The sequence below is a fragment of the Melanaphis sacchari genome, unplaced genomic scaffold (assembly GCF_002803265.2).
Source record: "Melanaphis sacchari strain LSU unplaced genomic scaffold, SCAv2.0 Contig77_pilon_pilon, whole genome shotgun sequence".
NCBI classification, from domain to species: Eukaryota; Metazoa; Arthropoda; class Insecta; order Hemiptera; family Aphididae; genus Melanaphis; species Melanaphis sacchari.
This window is the reverse complement of record NW_020271547.1, coordinates 1734648-1759815: the sequence shown is the minus strand read 5'-3', so window position 1 is coordinate 1759815 and position 25168 is coordinate 1734648. Positions and strand designations below refer to the sequence as shown.

The 25168-nt window shown below is 24.8% G+C and overlaps 1 protein-coding gene across 4 annotated transcripts; it reads right to left on the bottom strand.

Moving 5' to 3' along the window:
• Positions 1-765: 765 nt before the first annotated feature.
• Positions 766-24930, bottom strand: LOC112601380 (sodium-independent sulfate anion transporter-like). Of its 4 annotated transcripts, none has more exons than XM_025348986.1 (12): positions 24481-24930; positions 10513-10832; positions 8243-8438; positions 6928-7148; positions 6691-6853; positions 6435-6599; positions 5751-5912; positions 5545-5685; positions 3807-3952; positions 2963-3139; positions 2461-2617; positions 831-910 (listed from the first exon to the last, which is right to left on the bottom strand). In XM_025348986.1, the coding sequence occupies exons 2-12, from the start codon at positions 10699-10701 to the stop codon at positions 831-833; spliced, it is 1797 nt and encodes a 598-aa protein (XP_025204771.1). In that variant the 5' UTR covers positions 10702-10832; positions 24481-24930. The 4 variants fall into 4 exon arrangements, with proteins under 4 accessions (XP_025204775.1, XP_025204771.1, XP_025204772.1 ...); XM_025348987.1 differs by lacking the exon at positions 24481-24930 and adding an exon at positions 12982-13164; XM_025348989.1 differs by lacking the exon at positions 24481-24930 and adding an exon at positions 12487-12590.
• Between the last annotated feature and the right edge of the window lie 238 nt (positions 24931-25168).

Genomic DNA, 25168 nt, shown 5'->3' with positions numbered 1-25168 from the left:
ATTAATCAAGTTTTTGAGTTTTAGGTAATAATTTTGTAATTAATACTATGATCATACATTTAATATTAACATTTGAGGTTAAGATGTAGTATAAGTAATGATTTGTTTAATACCGTTATACTTATGCATGTTATATGAAATTCACTAACGACTTCAAAGAACGGATTCATTAATTTTTTAAAATTAATTTGATTTAAAACTTTAAAGTGAAGTATGGAATAAATGTGTAGTTCATTTTTAAAAGAAACACCAATATTTTTACATATAAATTAAAATACTTAATTATTTTCCATGTTATAGATTGGTAGATTGGGTTTTTTATTACATTTTATAAAAATAACGAATCTTAATAAAGCAATTCAGGAAGTAATATATAAACAAATAATAAAATCAGTTTTAAAATAAATATTTTCTTTGATAAAATAAGCTAAATATTTCACAAATCAGGTCGAGTCTTTAAAATTATTCTAAAAAGTTAATAAACACTGAATAAGAAAATGTTTTGTGGTTTATAGTTTATTTTCGGCTTATATTTCATACTTTATTATTTAGTAAGTACAATTAAAGTTCGATAAATAAAATAATATCTATTTAAACGCGACTTAATCATTATCAATATTAATTGTATAAAAACATTAAAAGAATAGTAAAACATTTATTAGTTTTTCACATTATGTTATAATAATACACATTATTTATATATATTCCTTAGTATATAAATATAAAGTTAACAATAGGTAAAATAGTAAAAAAAAATATATAGTAACTTACAAGTTTATAAATATAGTATACAAAAGTATAATTACATAATAATAATAAAAAAAAAACAATTATGCTTTACGTTCACAGATATTCTTCATTTTCATTTCGTGTAATGTCATTGATTCAATTCCATTGAGATCAGGTTGATCTATAAAAATAAAATCATATGAACAATTAAAAATACACGAAATAGTTTGTGTATATTTATTACAACTCATGCCTTTAAACCAGGAAAAATGAAGGGTTTTGTCGCTTAAATAAAAGCTCAAGGCCTTGATAATTTTACCACTTGTTTTAATTACCTACTGCCAATTATGAACATAAATCCTTCGTCCTGCGTTTAATCAAAAATGTTATTTTTAAATTCTACATATTACTATTTACTATTCTAATAGTCAATTAAAAATTATTTTTTTTTTATAATTTTACATGGTAAATTGTACTATATATTTTAGTTATAACATTCATATACAATTAAAAAGATATTATTTACTTTCCTATACTAAGAATCTATTCACACTGTTTTACGGTACAGTAGTATTAATTCAAAAGTTAATAATATAATATGGTTTAAATTTATATTATTATAATAACTAAATACTTATAAAAAAATAAATGCAATGATTTTGATAAAAATTAAATCAACCTACGGTAATATTTATAGTAGGATTAATTACTGAAATAGAAATATTAAAATGTTAATAAAATTATATGAAAATATGTATTTGTGGTATAGGCTGACCGTAACCGACAATTGTAATATATTTTATTTTATTTTATTTTTTTTTTTTTTTGAGGAGAAGGCGAACACATTTAAGATTTAACTATCATTTTATTTAATCAATATTATGTAGTTATTATACATGTGACATACCGTAATTCCATAATGAAATCGACTTATTCACAGAAAATTAATTATTTCAAGAGATAATAAATATTTTTCTAAAAAATATCATTGTATGGGTACTTTTTGAAATTATATTTAAAACGCTCACTTTAGATATTTTTTTATGATTTGGCCATACACTTTTTGCTATGTTTATTCTTACATAATTAGAATAAATAAATAAATAAAATTAATTAAAAAAGCTTGATTAAAAATTAATAGATTCCAAAGTCAAACATTTTTTTTTAAAGTGTTTGATAAAAATTGCTATGTATAAAAAACCACTGTCAAAGTTGAAGATAAAAAGAAAATGTTTGTTCCAACATTAATACAAACAGAAAAATCTCAATACCTACATTCCTTGTTCTCTTCACAATTTAAAAATACTTATTATTTTTGAATATAATAATATTTTAATTATAAGATAATTATATCTGAAATTATAATATATTATTATAAATTGCTATAAAGATCGTATTGTAAAAATAATTACATGGTAATAAAATAATAATGTTTTATTTTTTAATTTATATAATTCAATATAAGTTATTTCTAAAGATCTTCTTAAAAGATAAAATTTCAGCGATTTAATGAAGAATAATAAATCATGTAATGAAAAGTGAAGGGATAACTCAATAAAAAATTATATGAAGTAAAATTATTCAGATCAATATCTTCACAAAAAAAGTGAGTACTTGATAGATATTTGCATGTTTTATAAAGTTTAAAAATTCGGTTTCAGCAAAATTGTCGATTTTACTAATCGATAGTTGCGAATTATATTGTATAGCTATATAATTTTGTGTACATACTAAAATTAAATTTCTTAATAGAATCTTGTAGCGGAACCATAGTCAAGATTTTGATGTTTAGCGTTGCTTCTAGTATAGCCGCTACACATTCTTTGGCGTTCATCAATTGGAGTTGACATGACTCGGATTTTAGTTCATTTATTAAAGATTTGATTCCCTAAAAAATAAAAAGCAGAGATTAAATCATAAACATAAATTACATTTTATAATATTTTATACTTATGATTTCCAATTATTATGGGTCGTGATTTTTTTTTTTTTTTTTATTTGATTTATCACAAACAGATTATAAGATCATAATATAATATTATAATATAATTGTTATACTAGAACCAGTATTACTGTATCTATTAATTCAATTAGAATTTTTTTTATGAGTCTACTGACAGGAAAAGGGTCACTATAATAATATTAAACCATATAAAAATGGTTAGGAAACACTAATTATAACGATTGTGTTATAATAATAATATTATACAAAGGGTAGGATAAGTGCACGTACTTGAGCAGCCGTGAAATCGGTTTTGTCAAAATGCACGCAGTCCACGATTATGAGATTCGGTTTGTTCGGGCGTTCTGAAGACGACATCTCGGCAATGATTCTCTGTCGCATGAAGTCCACGGCTGGGAATAGTAGCCCACTGCTGGGCCTGACTACCCATTTTACGTAACCCGAGTTCTAAAAAAAAATTTAAATTATTTTGGTATACAACGTAATAATATTACTATGTTGTAACAAAGTTTCACCATGACAGCTAAAAAATTATAATACCTAGGTTATTATTGTTAAATTATGTAGAATAAAAAATTGTATACTCATATGGAAAAGTATATATATATATATAAAAATTGTTCTGTTCCAAAATAATATTATTTGTTTTTAAATTTCAAACAGGCAATTTACTAATTATGATTTAATAGTAACATTTTCATATTTTTTTAGAATCATTATTGTTTGTCTGCAAATTAAAAATAAGCTTTATACTAAAGTAATATTGTGATTATTAATATATTATTGTAATGTTAGTTGTTAGTAGATAAAAAAAAATTGCTTATTTGATTATTTATTGATAACAAATTTAATTTATTTCTAAAACTTACTAAAAAATTGTTTTATAAATGTTAAGTCATGGTAAATAAATAACAAATTAAACTTTAGAATTTACTGTACGAGTATTGGACTAGAATTTATTTTACTTTTTATATCAAATCATTTATACAAACAATTTAAATAGAAATAAATAATAATTATATTAATGGAAAATTCGTAATTTTGAAGGGTTGATAGAATGGTAAAATGATTTGCGATGGAAACGGAAAAAACTTATTGTATTGAGTTTACTCACAGTTTCTTTTTCGATAGCAATCGATGGTCTGGCGCTGCGATAAAGCACGCACAGCAAGTCGACACAGATGCCAAACAGAAGGCCCAATTCCACGTCGAATATCAAACATGCAACGAACGCGGTGGCAAACGGTATTAGATCACGTCCTGTGTAATAGAACCCAACGTATTAGATAATATAATTGAAGTCTTAACGTGTATTGTCAGCATTGTTAACATTGTTCCGTTTTAAACTATATTGGTACATATACATTTGTTATTATAAACAGACAGTATAAAGCGTCCCATTACACGTACCAGTGACGTAGGTACCTAATACATAATAGTATGCATACAATACGCTTTGTGTTTCGGCATATAATATTTTAACAATAAATTAAACATAAATGATAAAAATTTAATATTAAAATTCACAGTCGCATTATGGTAATGGGAAAAGATAAGAATTAAATTCGGAGGACGTAATAATATATCCGCGTGGCCATTTATTTAATGAGCGATGTACATCAAAATTTCACCAAGTCCAAATAGAGAAATATACAAGGAAGAAAGGAATACTGGAGTTTAAAGACCTACTTCAAAATTTGAAGTAGGTCAAATAGATATTAATATATTTATAGGTATAATAGATTATATTTTTTGTCAAATGTTACATTTTAGAAGCATGAAGTAAATTAAATAAAAAAAACGTAAATAGATCAACGCTTTAACTACTCCGTTAGACAATAGTATTAATAAGTATAAGTACATATAGATCTTTAAACATATATGTGACAAAATTTTGATTTTTTTTTTTTTTTAGTATCCGTTGAACGGAGGTGGTAATTCTCGCAATAACTCATAACTCATATATTGTTCTTTGTTTAAAGTTTGAAAATTATGAAGATATAATTAAAATGTTATTCAATTATAAAGTTCGTAAATTTAACAAATAAAAAAACAAAAGTATGGTTTTACTATGATATAATAAAATACAATTAACAATACAGAATTTAGTTATATAATTGATAATGTAATTTTTTTTTTTTAGTATTACAAAATATTACTGGGCTTCACTGAGTTAGAAGTATGCGTAATAAATAATAATACTTAAAAACTTTTTATATAATAACAATTTGTTAAATTATATTTAAAGTTATCCCATATAAAACTTTTTTTATTCCGAAAATGTTTTAAAAATTTCTATTGTTTTGAAATCATTTTCTCTATAAACATTGTAGTAAGTACCTATATTGATTTTTAATAAGATTGATTTGAGTATAATTTGAACTACTAATATATATATATATATATATATATATATATAATATACTCAGATATATAAGAAAATCAAACTTTTAATTAATAATTTATTTATCAACGAAGTTAACATAGGTTACTAAATGTAATTGTTACATACAAATTGAACTAAATATTTAATTCTATACTCATAGTAATTATTTTAGTTTTAGTTTTGGCAATAAACTATTAAGACGGTTGGTAACTAAATATTTTTAAATTATTTACAAACATTAGAATACCTTAACACTTTTTGTTTAGATTCTTATTTATTATTAAAGTTTCAGCTCAAGACTGAATAGTCAAGAAATGGACAAAAAATATTTCCGATTATGTAATATTAAGAATATTTCAAATAATTATACGTCTTATAAGCAATATATTTTTGTAGTTTTGTGGGTTTGATTAGGTCAATTGCATTGTTATGTTATAGATCACATAAAAAATGAAAGGTTACTTACTATTGGTTTTCCATAACAAAATCACCATGTCATATCGAAACATTGAAGTCACTGCACATATAAGTACGGCGGATAAACTAGATTTCGGTATGTAATAGAGAAATGGTGTCAAAAACAACAACGACAGCATGCCCAGTATAGCTATAATATGGTTTTTAAAACGTTAATAGTGTGTAAAACATACGATTTAATGGTTAGTTATTTACTAGTAAATATTGAGCTGAACGTTGTACGGACACCGGTAGTATGGTTAAGAGCAGACCTGGTCATACTTCCCGCAACGGGCATAGATCCCATAAACGAGCTAAAAATATTACAGAAACCTAACGCTATCATCTCTTGTGATGCATCGACGACTTTTCCACCGCCTATGAAAAAAAAAAAAATGATTAAATCATTTTTAAATTGTTATTATGTAATATTGTGCTTTGTCATTGTGATATGGAATTAATTATTTTTTATGTCCAACAGACGATTTTGAACATTATTTATCGTTCATTAAACACACTAAAAGTCAGGTTAACACATTTAAAATCAGTTCTTGAGCAAATATATATTTTATTATAATTAAGCATCACTGTATAATATAGTTTTAGTAAACATACAAAAGGCGTAGTTTGAAATTTAAAACTTTATTAAACTTGTATACATGACATAAAATATGTGTGAAATGGGTCACGTGATGCAGTGTTACAATTAAGTAGAGTAGGTAGCGTGAACGACAAGTGAATGTGGCGATACCCAAAGTAGTAAATACAAACATATTTTTTTTAATAAATGACAACTTAATAAAGAAAATTTAACACTCACTTGTACTATTCTTAGGATTTCCCTGACACAGTATATACAATTTGTCACCGATTTTAAATATTAAAATCGGATTAACTTACTGAATGCTTTAGCGACCGAAACTGTGCTCAAAATTGATACCAACGGAACAACTATTGCACCAGGCCATAACCTGGACAGACCTTCGAAAAATGTGAACTTCTCGTCTTCGTCTTCGTAGTCCGAAAACGGAAACCGAAATTGCGGTATGCCACTAGCGATATTACCTAAATATAAGAGATGGTTCACGGTGTTATAAATATATTTTGTTTATAATTAGAAATGCGTTAAGTACTGTTTATGTAGTGTTATATATACCTGTCAATACTAATGGTGACTGGCCTTGTCTAATTGAAAAATATGCGATTATCGATGATACGATGACCACGAAAACATTGCTTCCGGTGGTCAATAAAAATAGTATCACAGAATATGATTTTGCTTTGATTCCTTTAGCATTGACTTTTATGGTTTTTAAGCTCTAAAAACGAGATACGGTCTTTAATTTGACGTTCGACTTGCACTATATGTATGAAATATGAAATATATACTCACCTTCAATCCTATCAACACGAATATACATATAAGTCCCATAGCGGTATCTGCTATTCGAAAATGTTCAATGTTTTCAACAAACTTTATCCACATTTCCATACAGTTTTTCGCGTCAAAAGAAATTCCAAACAGTCCTTTCAATTGTGACGATGCCATAATGATAGCCGCTGCCGATGTAAATCCGCCCGTCACTGGCATCGATACGAACTCCACGACGAATCCTACATAAGGGAAGAAGAAAAAAAAACAATTTAGACGTTATTTACTTTAGTGAGTGAATCGAAGTGTACGCGTTGATCTAATTAAGTTTCACGTATACTGCACGCTATTTTAAAGTTATCCATACGTTGGAGAATCGAACGTCATTAATATTTCGAGGAGATATGTTAAACGTATATTTATATTACCCTTTTCATTTTTGCATTTTCAGATATCATATATTTATGCTCAAGCACACAATAGTTTATGCAATGCGACAGTGTTTATATTATATTATGGTGATGGACTGTCGTCTGTCAGGCAGACTTTAAAGAATATGTAGGCGAAATCAAAAACGAACATCCATATTAGATTTTTGACTAACGAAAGTGTACTGATTCACCGTTCAAAAATTAAAGTAAAACCAATCAGGTTAGGATCTAGAAAAATATATTTGAAAAGTAATTTAATCCAGATGCGTTAAAAAAAGAAATTTTATGTAAGTGCAGCAGTTATAGATTTATGTCAACTGTTTGGTGTATTTTACCATCGTTTTATCTGTGTGAAATTGTACTTAAAATTGCATGTCAACACTATTGTTATTATAGCACATTTATATCATTCTCATAATTATTTTTATTTGATATTTTTATTCGTCTTCTGTGAATTAATAGTGTATATTATGCATTATGAATTCATTCAGTAATCCAAAAGTCGTGTAATAGAATATTTTATGCGATTGCTCGTACAGAGTCGGTGCGACTATAGAATTGTTTCATTCTGCGCGTGTGTTACTATTTAATTTATATCCTTATAATATTATTATAAACCCGATCAAAGCATTAGGTTGTTTATAAAACCACTAAATGTACGCATCGTACACAATATTGAGACGTAGTATCTAAAAGGTTTCTAAACGAATTGCATTTAAGCATATTCGAAGAGACAACGACAATGGTATCAATTAGACAATATTTACATCGATAAAATGATGTAATTTTTCAATTTTTTTTTTTTTTTTTTTTTTTTTTGTTTTAATGGTTACTAACCATAACGTTAAGTGAAATAGAAATAGAAATTTAGTCGAATTTTATTTTATAAAACAAACTTGCTGTACCTAAGCGCAAAAGTCCACATATTAGCTCGACAATTCCAGACACAAAACAGAGAATTACCGCCGTGGTTGGAAACGCTGGATTGACGTAGTTGAATGTGAGCAATGCGACAACAGATGCAGGACCGATAGTAATTTGCCGTACTGATCCAAATACTATGTACATTACGCTACCGAAGCATGCAGCATACAATCCAAACTAACAAAATAATTCATATTGATCAATACAACGGAATAAAAAAAAACTAAAGTATATTAGGTAGGTATCAATTAAATGCGTCAAATTTATTTAGACATGATTTTGTCAAATGTTAAAGCACATAATTTACAAGCTGTTAAAGACAATTTTAATAATACGTAGAAAAGTTGGAAAAATATTTTTAGTTATATGATGATTTTTTTTCCGTTAAACAATAGATAAAATTATATATTATAGAGTCTATAATAAAGACTATAGTTTATAGGCAAAAGCGTATAGTATGTGGGTGTTTTACGCTGAAAAATTTTATCTTATTAGAATAATGATTAATCTATCTAAATAGATAATAGCATGCTCTTTGTTAATGAATATATATAAAAAAACGAATAGTGATATTTGTTTTTTATTCTTTGTAAATATTTAAACCACTCTGAATTTTATCGAATAAATTGTTCGGGAATTGGTATTTATCGATTATAATTATATTTTTGTTTATACACAAATATACATAAATACTACAACATTGGGCGATTGATAAGAATTTGAGTAATTGGATTAATTAAAAGTAGCTTATAAAATATTAAAATTGTTTTAATTTAATATCATTGATACGTTTTTATGGTCGAAATTTTGATAAAACAACACGCATGATGTATATTGTACGTATTAATTGTGAAAAAAAATTCAATTGAGAATACATCATTTTATAAATAAAAAGGCTCTCTCCTAATTATCGCAAAGAAGGGCTATTATTTATCAATTATTGTTGATTTTTTTAATAAGTTAATAGAAAACAACAATTTAAAATATTTATAATTCGCTTTTAAATTAAAATAAACATTGAAAAAACCAACAAGGAACTTAAATACTACTACTATTGTATTTGAGTTTGATTACAAGTACATTTCTTTTAACAACGAAAACAATTAAACTGGTGAGCTAAAAGGTGGAACGTACGTTTTGTGTGTTTAAATCTGAGAAGCAATGTGAATACGTGCGTTAATAACGATATGGCAATTAAATCGACATTATTGACATCTAAAAGAATTTAATCTAAAATATCTCTCACACGATGTTTATTTCATATAAAAGGGAATTTTGTTTAATATGAGGGTGGGTGTGACTGTGTGAGTATATTATTTTGGGTGGTAAATATTATAAAGAATATTAATAGCGTATCAGAGGGTGGTATATAATTGTATCAGTACAGTAATATTTTGTAAATTTAAGAAAATTATAAACATACATGCAAAAACTGTTTATTTATCATTGTAGTACAGAAGAAGAAAGAAGCTACAGTAAAATTTTCGGAATAATAGCTAAGTCAAATTTTATATTAAATTTATTATGTACCTTTAACTGTAGAGTAATTACGTTTCCTAAATTGTTTAAGCATTTTTTTTTCTATAAAAATGATATAGGTAATCGTTTAAAAATTTAACAATTTGCAAATATACATAATATACCATAATATTTTCTAATACTTGGGAGATATTTCGCATTCTTTGGTTATAGTTATACAATTTTTAAAAATTGTAAACATTTTAATTGATTTGTATAGTTTATCAGTTATTACTTTATTTTTTCAATCAATTAAAAAAATCAAACAATACTTATCTCTCTTGTCTTATCGTATTTTTGTCTAACTTATTTTCTTAAATAAGTATAACCAAATAATGAATATATTTTATGGTAATAATATATTATTTTATGCAGTACGTATCATAAAAGCCATATTATTTATTTATTATCCTCAGTAAATAATGTTTCAGAACTGCAAAACTACTCATTCAAATTCTGATTTGGGTAGGTCAACGGTAGGTCAACATTTATAGAAAAATTATCTGCTGAATAGTTTTAAGTAATAAAAAAAAAAAAAGGTTAATTCTAATTTGAAAAATACAAGTTTGTATCGCCCTCAAATCTCGAGCATTCGAAAATATTATGGTATCTGAGCGTATTTAAAAATTCCGAAAATCTTATTTCAAATAACTGTATCATCGAAAGTAAACAAGAGTGGTGAAGATGGATGACTCTGTGTACGCGTTGCTCATACACGGGTCAGTGCACTTACCAATGGGTCAAGTCCAGCCAGCGACGCGTATGCTATGGACTGAGGCATCAGCGTGAGCGCGACGGTGATACCCGACACAGCGTCGTACAGTAAGTCCGACTTCTTGTACTTCGGCATCCATGTCAGGATCGGCAAATAGCTGACCAGTAAGTCGTACAGACGGTCGCTACAGGATCCCGTGTGCACCATGATGGCGTGTTATTTTCCTCAGTGCGGCGATGTACTGTCCGTTGTGCATCAATCGTTTTCTGGTCGTGTGATGTTACGGACTCAGTTCTCCGAATAACACTGTCGATGAGTGGTTTCCGTATGGCAGTCAACTGTAACAAAAAAACAAAAATCGAAAATACTACAGTGAAACAATTGCTGATAACGAACAGAGTAGACAGTTTGGTTAATACGTCACACATCTGGTAATAAAATAAATCTTTTATATATAAAATATAACTACTAAATAATACCAATAAAAAAAAAATATCTGTGAAAAATGATAGAGGCACGGACTTATTATCGCTTTAAAAATTTAATGATGTATTAAATCATGATTTTATTGAAATTAAATGTCCACTAATGGAGGGCAACCCAATTCCATAGGATTCTATAAATCGTATTTGAGTTTAGATTCCAATATTATTATTATTCCCTTCTTTAACAATAAGTACCTAACTAATTTTTTTAGACATTTCATAATGTAATACACTTTAATAGTAAATGTTTTAAATTTAAAACATAATAATTTTATTTAGCAATTTATCGAAGCAATCGAAATATTGAAATTAATGATACATTTTTTTTATAAAAAGTATTTAACTAAAAATGAAATAAATAATACTTTTTAATTTTTAACATAATTTTCAGTTAAGAACTTTTTTTATAAAAATGTATTTGAAATATTTTCGTAATTAATTTTTCTTCATACACCTATCAAATGTATAGTACGATATGTAAAATATGTTAAATTTATATTTTATTGACTTGATAGATTGCTATAGCCTATAGCCTTTTGTATGTCTGTAATTTTCATTAAACATTATTACAAACATTTTTTTAAATTTAAAACCTTTTACGTAGTCGTCTAACAGTTCTAATGCCATAGTGTTCGTATTATAATATTTAATTTTTGGTGCGATTATATTACATTACACTGTCTTTACTATGGATGAATAGACGTGTGTTAAGCTTATTTAGTTTTTGAAATAAAACAATTGTAATTTTTCTTTGATTAATAATTCGTAAAAAATTTAAGCCATTTATATAATGTACTCACCACACAATATTTTTCTCAATTTATTATTATTATTAAATTAATATTGATATATACGTCGTAATAACTACTGCTATTAATTTATTGTTATACGCGTAATCGATTAACCGTACTCCGCATAATTTATTAAAATACACTGTTTATCTTTTTTAATAATAACTGTGACTAATACAATTAACTCAAATAAAATATAAAGATTGCAACCGTTTGTGCAGAAATTTTGAAACATTATACATAAATAACTAATTTATCATAATATTATACTCCTAATTTGTTTTAATATAATGAACGCTAAAATGTAAAATTTATCGATTTAAAATTTGTATCTCATTATGTAGCTCTAAGTCTTACATTTTTCAATTAAGATCTTGTATAACTTAACAAACTAATAATAATTAATATGTTTTTTCTAATTTTCAATTATTTGACTGATTTGTTGCGAAAAAGGCTTATACTTTATTATGATTCTAAATTTTATAGATTTACTATGTTCCAACATATTAGACATATAATATATACAAAATTAAATATTGATTTAAATATTTCTAATATTTGTATTTAATCTAATATAAACATTTATTTTTGTGTATTAAACTAGAGGACAGGATATGTTAAATTTAAATTTATAAAATGTATAAAAAAAAATGCAAATCTTATAATTTATAAATAATAACAACAATTTGAATTGAAATGTAATGATAAAAAATTACCTGATAAATATTTTAAATTTCTAATAGCTTGGAGGCAATAAGAGGATGTCAGCTGCGCACTATTTGTTCGCTCTCTCTGACCCTCTTGTGACATAGATAAAACGCATTCACGCAAAATTATTTTTATGGTTTTAGAACGATGATTAGAGTTAAATACTTATTAAAAAAATTAAAAATAGTATTGTTAGGATTTCACATGTCATTTTGTCTAAATATTGTTTCAAAAACACTTAATACCCATTTTAATTAACTAAAAAATATTTTTATTTTAAAATCAAATATACAAACGATATATTAAAAGTTTAAAATATTATTGACAAACATTTTTGTTATTGGTCATTTTAAACCATAAACATAAATTTTACACGAACGCGTCTAATAGGTAAATGTTTTGTTTGAGTTAGTGAAAAAAAGAGAGAGAGAGAAAAAAATAATGCATCGACATTCTCTTAACAAAAATATCTAGTCTAATTTAATTAATGTCTAAAAACTAACCTTTTGAATTACATTTGTTCAAAAATTCTCTTAGACAAATAGTTTTAATTTGAAATATGATTTTTATTTTCAAAATTCAATGGATTTATCTCTGTTTGAAATTGTTTAGAAACAAATATTAAATAATAAAATTAAATACATTTTACAGACGTTTAATGACAACCACGTTTTTAATATTAATTATTTTACTGAAAAGGTTCAACTTGTATCAGTTATCATACTTGCACACAATAAATAAAAAACAGTACAAATATTTATTAAATGTTCATAATAATAGTAATAAAAAAATAATAATATTTTTAATGTGAAACGAAACTGCACGTACCGCTGGCACTATATCAACTGAAATGTTAACGATCGTTTTTTCCTAATATAAATTAATAACTAGTTCATAATATTCAATAATGTACCATTCATTAATCGTTGATTAATTAAGTTGTATGAGCGTAAATTATAATATGTTAGAAAAGGTGAAAAGATAAGGTAAGACGATTAAAACATGTTTAACAACGGTTAATCATTTATTACCGATAGGTACCTAAAAAGTAAAAAGACTTGAAAAACACTCAATATGCTGAATTATTGCATTTCATAACTGATGGCAAACTAATCTCGTGTTCCAGACTATTACAGTTGGTATATAGAACAGAGGTATCTTATTTAAAATGTATCATTATCCCTCTTTTCTTGGTACTTAGTTGATCCTTTTCAATGGGTATATAATAAAAAAAAATAGTTATTTAATATAATTATTTTTTATTGCGAAAATTATATAAATTTAAAAACACGACAAGAATAAGACATAAGTATACGTTTGGACAGACTTCGATAGAATATTAATAAGAACAATGTTTTGCATATTTTATTGTACCGTGATATGTCATACAAAATATATTAAGGCTATACTCAATAATTGTTTTTTAACTTGGTGCAGTGAACTTCAAACAAATATTTGATAAGTATAATATAAATTTTAAAGAAACTATTTCATAGCTTTTTTTAGAATTTTAATTCTAAAAACTATATATATTATTTCTACGTAAAAAGTAAAATTTCTATTCAGTACAAAAATATTTTAAAAGCGTTTAATTAAAGCGATTTTTCTTATTTTTTCCTTATAGTTTTGCGTGACGGGAACGTGATATTAATTGAGTGTTAGATGTTTGCGTATGTATATAACTTGTTTTACGGCCTTGTCGGCTATTTTTCATTGCATTCGATCGTTTTAAAATCTATAAAACATGTATACGGGTATATTATTCAAAAAAACAACCAGGGATTCGCGAGTTGGTTTGTGCTTGTATATGACGTTATTATTGTAAACGATTGCCTAACATGATATTTAAAATTATTCAAAAATGTAATAGATAGATCAGATAAATGCAATTTCAAATGTTTACATTATATTTAACTATACGGCTAATAATATTTTATCGCTATAAAATCATAAAATCATAAAATGTGAGTATTTATATAAAATTTTAAATTAGTTAGTATTTAAAATCTAAAAAATTAAAAACGTTAAATTTAGTTTTATTATTATTATTAATTTATTAACACATTTTTCAATTATTGGTTACATAATATGACTTGAATATCAAATTTAACAATAATCCATACGGCAAACAGCCTTGGTTGGGAGGTGAGTACTTTGAAGAGGATCATATAAATGTACATTAATTTTTAAATATACGGATTTTATGGATTTAGTTCCATTACTTATTGGTCACACCTCGTATCTGATATAGATTAAAATTACTTAAGTTCCAATTTATTTTATTGGATATTACATTTTGAGCGTAGTAAGTTTTTATAAATGCTACCTTATAATGTATATTTTAATATTTGTGGATTAAATGGAATTAACAGCTATATTTACCTTTATTCATCACTAATTTACATTCAAAATTTTAACTATTGTTTACTGTACAATTATAGGTAATTGCTTTTAAAATATATTTTTACTAAATAAAAATGTTATAAACGTAAATTTTGTCTAAAATTTATTCGAAGTTCACGGAATTAAAACGAGGAATAATTATTGAGTATTGTCTTAAATTTGTTCCGTATAAAAATAGAAAAATAATTATTTTAAGTTCAGCTACAATATACCTACTTACTACGGAACGTCAAGCAAATTTAAGGTAATATTTAAGCGAAGTATGCATGTCATTAACTCGATTATCAGTAAATTATTATAAGACAAAACAAATATAAATAGGTAGCTTACATAGAACGACAATGGATTATTTAGTGAATCTTGTTCAGCATATTTTATTTAAGCTATTACGCATAAAATAAATTTCTATTGTAAATTGTTTTAAATATTTTGTAATCCTCAGTAAATATAAATGGTATAATATGCAGTATAGATTATTTTAAAGCATAATATCCTTATGTTAAACGCTAATATAAGTATCGCTATAGAAAACTTTAAATATGGTTGAAAAAATTATTAAAATATTTGAGCAGATTATGTGAGTATTTAAGATTTTTAAATTGACAGATGAGCTCATTTATCGGAAACTCTAAATTTGAATTGATTATAGTAGAATAAACTTGCGAATTAAGCTATTAGATTTAATTGCATTTTATTCGATTTAAACGCGTATAATATAGGTGATTAAAAATATATTATATATTTAGTTTATTTCTATACTAGATTAACTTCAAAAATACGTCATAACACTCATAATAGTATTACGATTCAGCTGTTTATTTACGTAATTTTATCAATTAGAGTTTCATATAATTGTAATATAATAGTATGTGAATTAGTTTTACTATATTTTAGTGTTATTAAATTTTTTAATTAAATACATTTGTTTGCGTATTATACAATACAATATAAGTAAATATAAAAGAGTAGCCGAGTAGGTAAATAATTTATTTATTTATGTGGATAATCTTATAGTATCTAAAAACGTACTTTAATGTTTCTATGGGCATTTAATTTAAATGTTTATCTATACAAATGTGGTACAAACAGATACTCAAAAATTCGAGGTATAAAATGGTCGAAAAATTGAAAGGGGCTTTGTACAAAAATATGAAAAAATTGATTTCATATTTACTTGCATTTTATATAAAATTAAAAAAAAAATTAGTACTTGCCCATTTGGCTTATACTAATCTTATAAGAGGTGATGTTTTTGGCATGGTAGTCAACTAAGATGAATTCTCAATCACACAATTTTCAAAAAACCATTGTTATTGAATTATAGTTATTAGACATTTATTGTTATAATTATTTGTATGCAATTCGATCTGCAACTGTTACTTGCTACGCACATAGCTATACTTAGGACCGTATTGTGTTTAACTAATATAGTAATTAATATGGTGTCAATATGTTATATACAGATCAAGTATGCTCAGTGAAACATAATTTTTTAACATGAAATATTTGAATGATGGATAAGAAAAAATTGGTTCAGTTTAAACTTATCAATAGAAGTAACAACTTGGGTCTATATACTATCCATTTGTATAGTATCTATGACTTATGAGTATACTAGGGGATCTAATATCCACTCGTGAAAGATAACACAGTGGTAAAGTTATGGCTTAATCACATACAATTATTTTTTAGAGGAAAATGTTCTTAAGTTAATAATTTTTATTTACTGTCAATTTTTCATCATGTTGACCTTGTCGGCTAAAACACAGCTATTTATTTGACTGTCGGCCAAATGTCCATTTATACATATACTTGTACGTAATACAAAATATTATATTATTATTACATAATATTTTCTAAACGCCTGTCGTTTATTTTATGCATTTAAGTATGATTATTTTTGAAAGTATATTAATTGATGAACTTAGAGTATATTTAAAATTATTGAACAAAATAAATGTATCATCATATTTACTATTTTCTGTAGAAGAAAATCTACTATTATTCTTAGTGTTAATGATATTGACAGACAAAATAATTGACGCTCTGCTGAATATGTATTTATTTTATTATATCGCAAATGATCAGCTTTGACGACTAAGCCATTATTTATATACGTATTAACATGTTCTTAAAATATTAGTGCAGGTACTAACAAGTTGTACTTGAATAAAAGAAATAAAATAATTAAAACGAACTTAAGATTAAAATATATTATATACATAATGTTTACATAGGATTAATTTTTTTTATTAATATCATAACAGTTATAATAAATAATAATTGTGATGTAATAATACACGTGTACTTTAATGATACTAATACTATATTAGTGGATATCTATCTATAATTTCTGAGTATTTTTTGAATTTTGGGTTTTTTTTTTTGTTCTACAGTTTGGACTGAAACTTGACACGATAAGATGGATTTTACTGTAATAATATTATTAATCATAAAACCAGAAATATTTATAATAAGAAAATTTTATTTTATTATTGTATAAATGTATTTAGTTTTAAATGTTACAATTATACAAATTATACAATTTTATGGTCACGAGTTATAACAATTTTTAATCAGGTACAATGTGGACCATTCAAGGACTGTTGTTAATAATATTTAAGTAAGAATAGATATCTATACTTTGGATAAGCAGTAGTTATAAATTTATCAATTTTCATTATTATTTTTAAATCTTTATCGCTGAGATGAGTCTTTGTTAAATGTATTAATGACCTTATATAATATTGTTGTTATTATTATAATTTTTATTTATATATTTTTTTTTTTTTTTGTATTCTAAATCCTACATTAATATTCAGTGTTATTTTATTATATTTCAAGGATTGAGGTTCAAAAAATATATAGTTATTAAAAAAACAAATACATTCATTGCTCCGCTCAGAATCTAATAATTGATCTGTAAAAATCAAAAAAGTTCGTTTCAGCAAAATAGCTATTGTAATATAGGTTAGGTGGCTTTTATGATATATTTATATATAAGTACTTTAACTTTTATTGATTTTAATTTAGATCTTAATGTTCATTATTTATTTTTATTATGGTGGAGAGTTTTTATCTGAAGATAATGTATCTTGAAGATTTCTCGAAATGTGGAAAAATATCAAGCCACTTTTTTTTAAACTTTACTTAAATTCAAATTTTTAACTCGCTTTGATTGCCTGTCTGATACCACTTATACATAGATATGTCTTTACAGTTTTCTTCTGCGTTTTTAAAATATGAATACATACTTTATTGATTAAATGCAAACAAGTTAAAGAAATCCATACAGAATCTACTGTGAGATTTGTTTCTCTAATGAGATGATCATTATACTACTTATAAAAAAATAGTTAATTGGTTTAATATTTTGTTGCAAGACATTCATTGCCCATTAACAATATGGAATAATCACCTTAGCACCATTTGTAAGTGCATAATGCATTTTTGTACATTTATCTGTATAATATGCTATTTATTAATTTGATTATAAATAGTTTGCACTTATTCGTAAAAATATTTCGACGTTGGTAAATAAAATCGCATTTATATGATTAAAAAATTCATCTCATTTTAAATATTTTAAAGATTATAGCTATACCTACACCATAACCTAACCTAACCTGCAATCAGTAGTGATACGACTACTTTGTTAATCTTGAATGACTTTGAACAGTTAGTAATTGTATTCACAGAAATAATACGTACATTTCCCTTGCGGCACGTGTTTTTGTGATGTTTTATTAAATGATTGGATATATGAGTTAAATGTGTTCATTGCAATAATAATACGGTTGTATTTTATACATATTTTTGTAAAAATTCAATGGGTTTATTTTATGTATGCACTATGAATATAAACAATAAACATAGCCAATTAATTTAATCTCATTATTTTTTTCTGCTATAAAATTATTCTTATGTTTGATTGCTATATTATTTTTTTTATTTGTACAATTGATTAATGTTTATTTAATGTTTATTATTATTTAATTGTAACGTTCTTTGACAGTTAATATTAACATCCAAATGACTAGATATATCTATTGTCCTTGGTTCTATACCGGTGTGGCGTGATGTGCTGTGTATGTATAGTATGAGGACATGTCAACGTAAAGATTGTTTTGACCTTTTTTTTCTGTTTTAAAATATTTTTTTTTTTTTTTTTGAATATGATATAATCGCAATCTATACATAATTTAAAACGTGTCTATAGGGTTACAATACTAGTAAATAAAGATATACTTAAGATAAAATAATTTTCAAAAACTGTTAGTACAACAATGCTTAACATATTAATTTATGTATTATATAAAATTGTTTATTTAATTATTCAAATTATAATATATATTTTAAGTAGTTAACATAATATTATTTATTTTAGCCACTTTCTACTAACTTTCCAGTGGACGAATTTTATTTGAGTATTTATTTCTAGTAAATAAGTACGATTATAACAATTTAAAATAAGATTTTTTTTGTTGTTGTTTTTTTTGATTTTTTTAATTATTATTTAATGAGTTAGGTTAAAGATTTAAAACATACATTTTAAGATTTTGTACCTATAAAAAAAGAATATAAATACCTTTATTATAAATTAATAAAAATAACTAGGTAAGTAAAAATTAAAAATAACTTCTTACAATCTTAATAAACAATACAAATATTAAAGTTTTCAAACGCAAAGTAAAATGTTCAAAAAAAAAAAAAAAAATTAAAATATATTTAAAAATAAATATTTAATATTAAATTTATTTACTCACGACGAGTGTTTGGGTCCTACTCAGAATAATTGCAGCTGGTAGTACAATAGTTGTTATATATTGTTGTCCTCGTTATGCTACTATATTTTATTTTAGTTTTATTTTTTAGATAATAGATTTATTTTACAATGGCTTCTATCTCAATAAAAAATGTTTAACAATGGAATATGAAATTTAAAACAAAGTTATTGTAATAGAAAATTTTGAAAATTCATTCTAGACTCGAGATTAAAAAAGCAAAATGTTATATTTTCTTCCGAATTATTTTATTATAACTTATAAGTAATTGTTTAAATTATGCTTAATCATTTTTTTCTTTAGGTTAAGTAACCAATGTGATCAATATTTATGATAGATAGATAAGGTTAGATATTTTATATTAATTTAAATTTAAAGTATTTGCTCTGTATTATATTTATATAACCGTTATTAAGAAATTTCTGTTTTAGCTTCATTACACCATATTCTCCCTTTTTGATTTTAGCCTATACTTTTCTCTGAAATTGTAATTATTAAATTGTACAGATAAAAAAAAATTGCTCGTGTAAGGTTCTTAGCATCTGGTAGCAAATATCGCGTTTATAAATGCATTATATACATACGTACATTTTTTTTTAAGAAAAAGAAATTAATAAGCTTATAATAATAAAAATAACATTTTTTTTTTTTTTGTACATAATAATGTTTTAAAATAAAACGCACAAGTTAAATGTGTGTTTTAAAGCACATAATTATTTTTAATTACATTCTTCTAGGTTGGTATATAATACGTATAATTGAATTATAAATTTAAATGTAAAATCTTAATGAAATAAAAACAACGATATTATTATTGAATTATACAAATACATTGTATTGTATTAAAATATCAAGTTTGCACTATCTATGTGATATTTGGAATTGTCATCATAGTGATATTTTTTTTAAATTAATACAATTTCGTTTTATTTCAATAATAAATAGTAGGTAATCTTTGTTTTAGTTTATTCTGGGTTAAACAATTAATTTGATAACCCATTGAGTTAGTTTTAAAAAGTCAATACAAGATTAAAAAATAAAACTTTCAAATCGTGGATTGTGCAATTAATATAATACGCGCAAAGGAAAATTTCTATTTTAATTATATGAATGAATACATTTAATATCTTATTATTTACACAAAATAAAACACTAGCGATCATAGAAGACGTAAAATTACTAATATTGGTAGACACCTTTGTATTTACGGGTTAATATTTTATAAGATGTTAAGTGTTGATATTTTCCTTAAAATATCTCAACACACTCCTTAGTGAATTTAGTTTAGAGTTGGACATTTTTTTCTTCCGAATTTTATGATGATTATTGTTGATAAACAACTTTTGCGCCACAGTAGGAGATAAGAGGGCAAATTGGATACCTTAATGTGTGAATTATCATAAAATTCTTATTATTAACTCTAAACAGTCGAATTTATACAAATTTATCATAAATATAATGTAGTTTCATTAGAAAACATTTATTATTTTTGAAGTAGATTAATAATTAATAATTATAATTTTGTTTCTTAAAATTGGTAAAAATTTCAATATTTCAAAATGTTAAAGCTTATTTACTTATGGTTTATGTTGGTTTATAACATACTAACTCGGACAATCAAGCAAACCTATTTAATAATAATTGATATTCTACCGAACTTCATAGAAATTTGAGATTATTTCGTCGCAATTACTATAGCCACTTTTGATGCACTGTGCATTTTAAAATAATAGAAATCTTCGCCACGGGCAAATAGAACACAGCACACATTTTAAAAAACGAAGCATATAATAAATGAAATATATAGTTGCCTATGACATATATTGTACATCAGCTGTTGCTTTATTAGTTATCTACATACGATTAAATCAATTATTTGGAAAACACTGATAATTTTATGTTTATATAATACCTTATTACGTACATACGAATCCATTATGCTCGTTTATCGTTTGCATTTATTATTTATCATCATTACGATTATCAATTTCTTTGTAGATTTTTATTAATATATTTTTGTTTAATATGATATTATTATGTAATATCTCCATCGTTTTCCATTTTGTCAAATTTTTTCATCAATTTTCAAAAATAAATATATTTGAGTTTGATTTACTGAAGCTCAAATCAAAAGTATATTACATCAAACTTTTTTCCTCATTTCAGTCAAAACAACATATTATAAAGAATATGTCTTTTGCGTTAGAATAAAAAATATACCTATTATAAATTGGAAGTGTTTCAAATTTTTTACTTACAAACATAAATGTTATCGTAGATAAATCAAAAATAAACTAAAAAAGTCAACAACTTCCAATTGGTATTTCTTATTAGCACAAAAAGAGCAAAAATATTTTGCAATTAATTAATTTCTAGTTTATGTTAACTGTTAAAAATTTTAAGATAGTATCTTATAATCGTAAAATTAATTTTTGAATAACAATAAATATTCAAAATCGATTTTATCATAAACTAGATTTGCATAAATATTCCAGTTTTTTTCTGATTATTTTAAAAAGTAATGATTTTTTTTTTATTATTATCTCCGATTGAACCTACTAGATCCAACTAGTATTTGATGATTTTAAGGGTGATATTGGATACAAAAACACGCACATCATTGTAATATTACTTTGTACAGAAACTAAAATATATTAATCAATTAATTGATTTTTATTTTCAGGAGAGACACTTTGTTACTCGTGAGAAAATAAAATCTATTCTAAAAACAACCAACTTGAAATTGTAAGCAAATTGAAAATATTTTGTTTCCACCGTCTATATAGTTACTAAATCAAATTTAAAACGTCAGATTTAAAAAAAAAAAAAATCGAGAATAAAATTTATTAGTTTTTCATATTAATTTATTATTGTATTTTTTATTTTTTCTAGCATAACCAGTAAGAACATGTTACGCTTATCATGATTTCAAAAGAAAATGTTGCATATTAAAAAGAATAACATTTAATGTTGACGGTAGGAACAAACATAGTAAAAAAATCTCGTTTACCTACAGTTAGTAGTATTACTTATTTATGTACATACTAGCAATGAGTATAATACATAAATATAGATAAAAGTTAATATTTACTGGTGGCAAGCACTTATCAGTGCTCATTTGTTTAGAGGTGTCAATTATTTCAGTAATATTAAATTGAACAAATTAAATTTTTTGTATGCCAGTGTCGTATTTCAATTTATTCATAAATTACATAAGCGTAAGGAAGTCATAGTGTAATTAGTCTTCAAATAATTGAAAATTCTTTAAAATTTATCTTCAATAACTCTTTTTGATAGGAAAACGAATCTAATTGATACTTTTTTAGTGATATTTTCAATGATGAAGTACACTCAAATTTAATTGTACAGAAGTTGAATTACTTGTTGTCTATAGGTGCTTGGCTACTATAATTTTTAAATTATGAGAGCAATTATTAAATAAATATCGTAATTTAATATTTATATCTTTAAAGAGGAGCAAAAATGAATAAATTTATTAGTTTTTCATATTAATTTATTATTGTATTTTTTATTTTTTCTAGCATAACCAGTAAGAACATGTTACGCTTATCATGATTTCAAAAGAAAATGTTGCATATTAAAAAGAGCTCATTTTTTATTTTTTCTTTCATTATATTCAAAATATAATGTGTAAAGAAAAATTTCAAAGTAAAATTCTCCAGTTTACGGTATGCAATTTTTTTATTTGAAAATTATCAATATAACAAATTATTTTAATAACTTGAAACTTTCACCAATTATTTAAAATAGTGATATACAAATAACCAATTATACACTTAAGTTTTGAAAACAACTTTTGCATTTATAGCAGTTCAATAAACTTTTTTAAATAACACAAAATATTAAAATGTATTTTTAGTCTAATTACATTTTATAACATACTCTTAGATAATGTATTTTATTTAAAAGTGAACCCTACAAATTTTTATGTTTAAATGATTTAGTAATAATCAGTTAATATTCAAAAAGATATTGTTAAAACATATTTTGATAACTTGTATAATTTTAGGTCTGTAAAGGTCATAGGGTGTTGTTTATTTACGGGTTTAAGCTATATATTTACAAGATAGCGCTTGAGTTTCGATCCATATCTCATTATATAATATAAATCATTGTATACAATTATGATTTTTGAATTCATATTTGATATTTGTTTATTTTTAATATTCATTTTTTAGATTTAAACAATCTCAGTTGTAATTAAAAGACTCACGTAAAAACATAGACAATTTACTTTTGATTGTTTTTCAATTAAATATAATCGAACACGCTGGTAGTAAGGTGATTTAATCTCTGTACCTATTTAGTAATTTTTATTTCATGAAAAATAGTTGCTGTTGTATGAATAAACTTATTAAAGACTAAGTGTGCTTTTATATTATAGTTGATCTATTTACAAGTTCACACAATTATAATACTTTTTGTATGTAATTTTTATAATTTATTTATGAATTATTAAGTATTCAACGAACATAATAGTTATTATTAGTGTTATTCAAAGAAATAAAAACATGTTACTACGCTCCGAAAATCAACAATTAATTTTTTTAAACCATAATTGGTATTAAATGTCTAATTATTGCTCAAAAATTGACTAAATTTTAAATAAATGTGTTTTACGTATAATAATATCAGGAAGAATTAATGTTGAGACATTGCATTTTATTTTCAGTTGTTTAAAAACTTTATTTAGTATATAAGTATATAACACGCAAGGACCAATGAGAAGGACAGAGTTTTTTTTTTGGATATTCTTCGAGGTTTAAAAACTTAAATGAACAAAATAAAACTTACCGTATCAAACAATATACGGACGTCGTAGCTTTTTTGGTACAATTAAACGTGCCGAAGACGTTTATTTACCAACACCGGTCTCGTCAACGCATCGCACGCGACGAGGAATGATTTTCGTGACGTCGAAAAAAGGAAAACCGTGGAATTGCGGAAAAATCCTACTCGCGACGGAATGTAAATTTTTTTGGAATTTAATTTGACCGATGTATTTCGCCGTGTTTGCACGTCAATACATCGCAATATTATATAAGCTAGTAGTACTGAAACCGGCGTGATAAACGAAGACGAGCAATACCGGTGCGAGCGAGGGCTTACAATTGTCTTTACAACAATATAACATATAATACTACAAAGCGCGCGGCGTGTTGCGTTGCGCGCGTTTACACAGATATTGTATACGTCTAAGAACGATGACGACGATTATATACTAAAATGCACTACAATATAAGCGTATTAAACATTTATACACCGCGATCAGAGTGTGCGAAGATCTCGAATCGCGTAACGTACGGTATGTGTTCAATATTACTATTATTATTATTATGAAAAACCGGTGGTATCGGATCTACAGCGCGTTCACAGGTCGCCCGCCGACAATAATTCGATAGTAATAATAAATTGTTACTATAAAATATATGTATAGGTCGGTAGGTAGTGTCGTGGTACCTAGTACATTATATTTTGTACT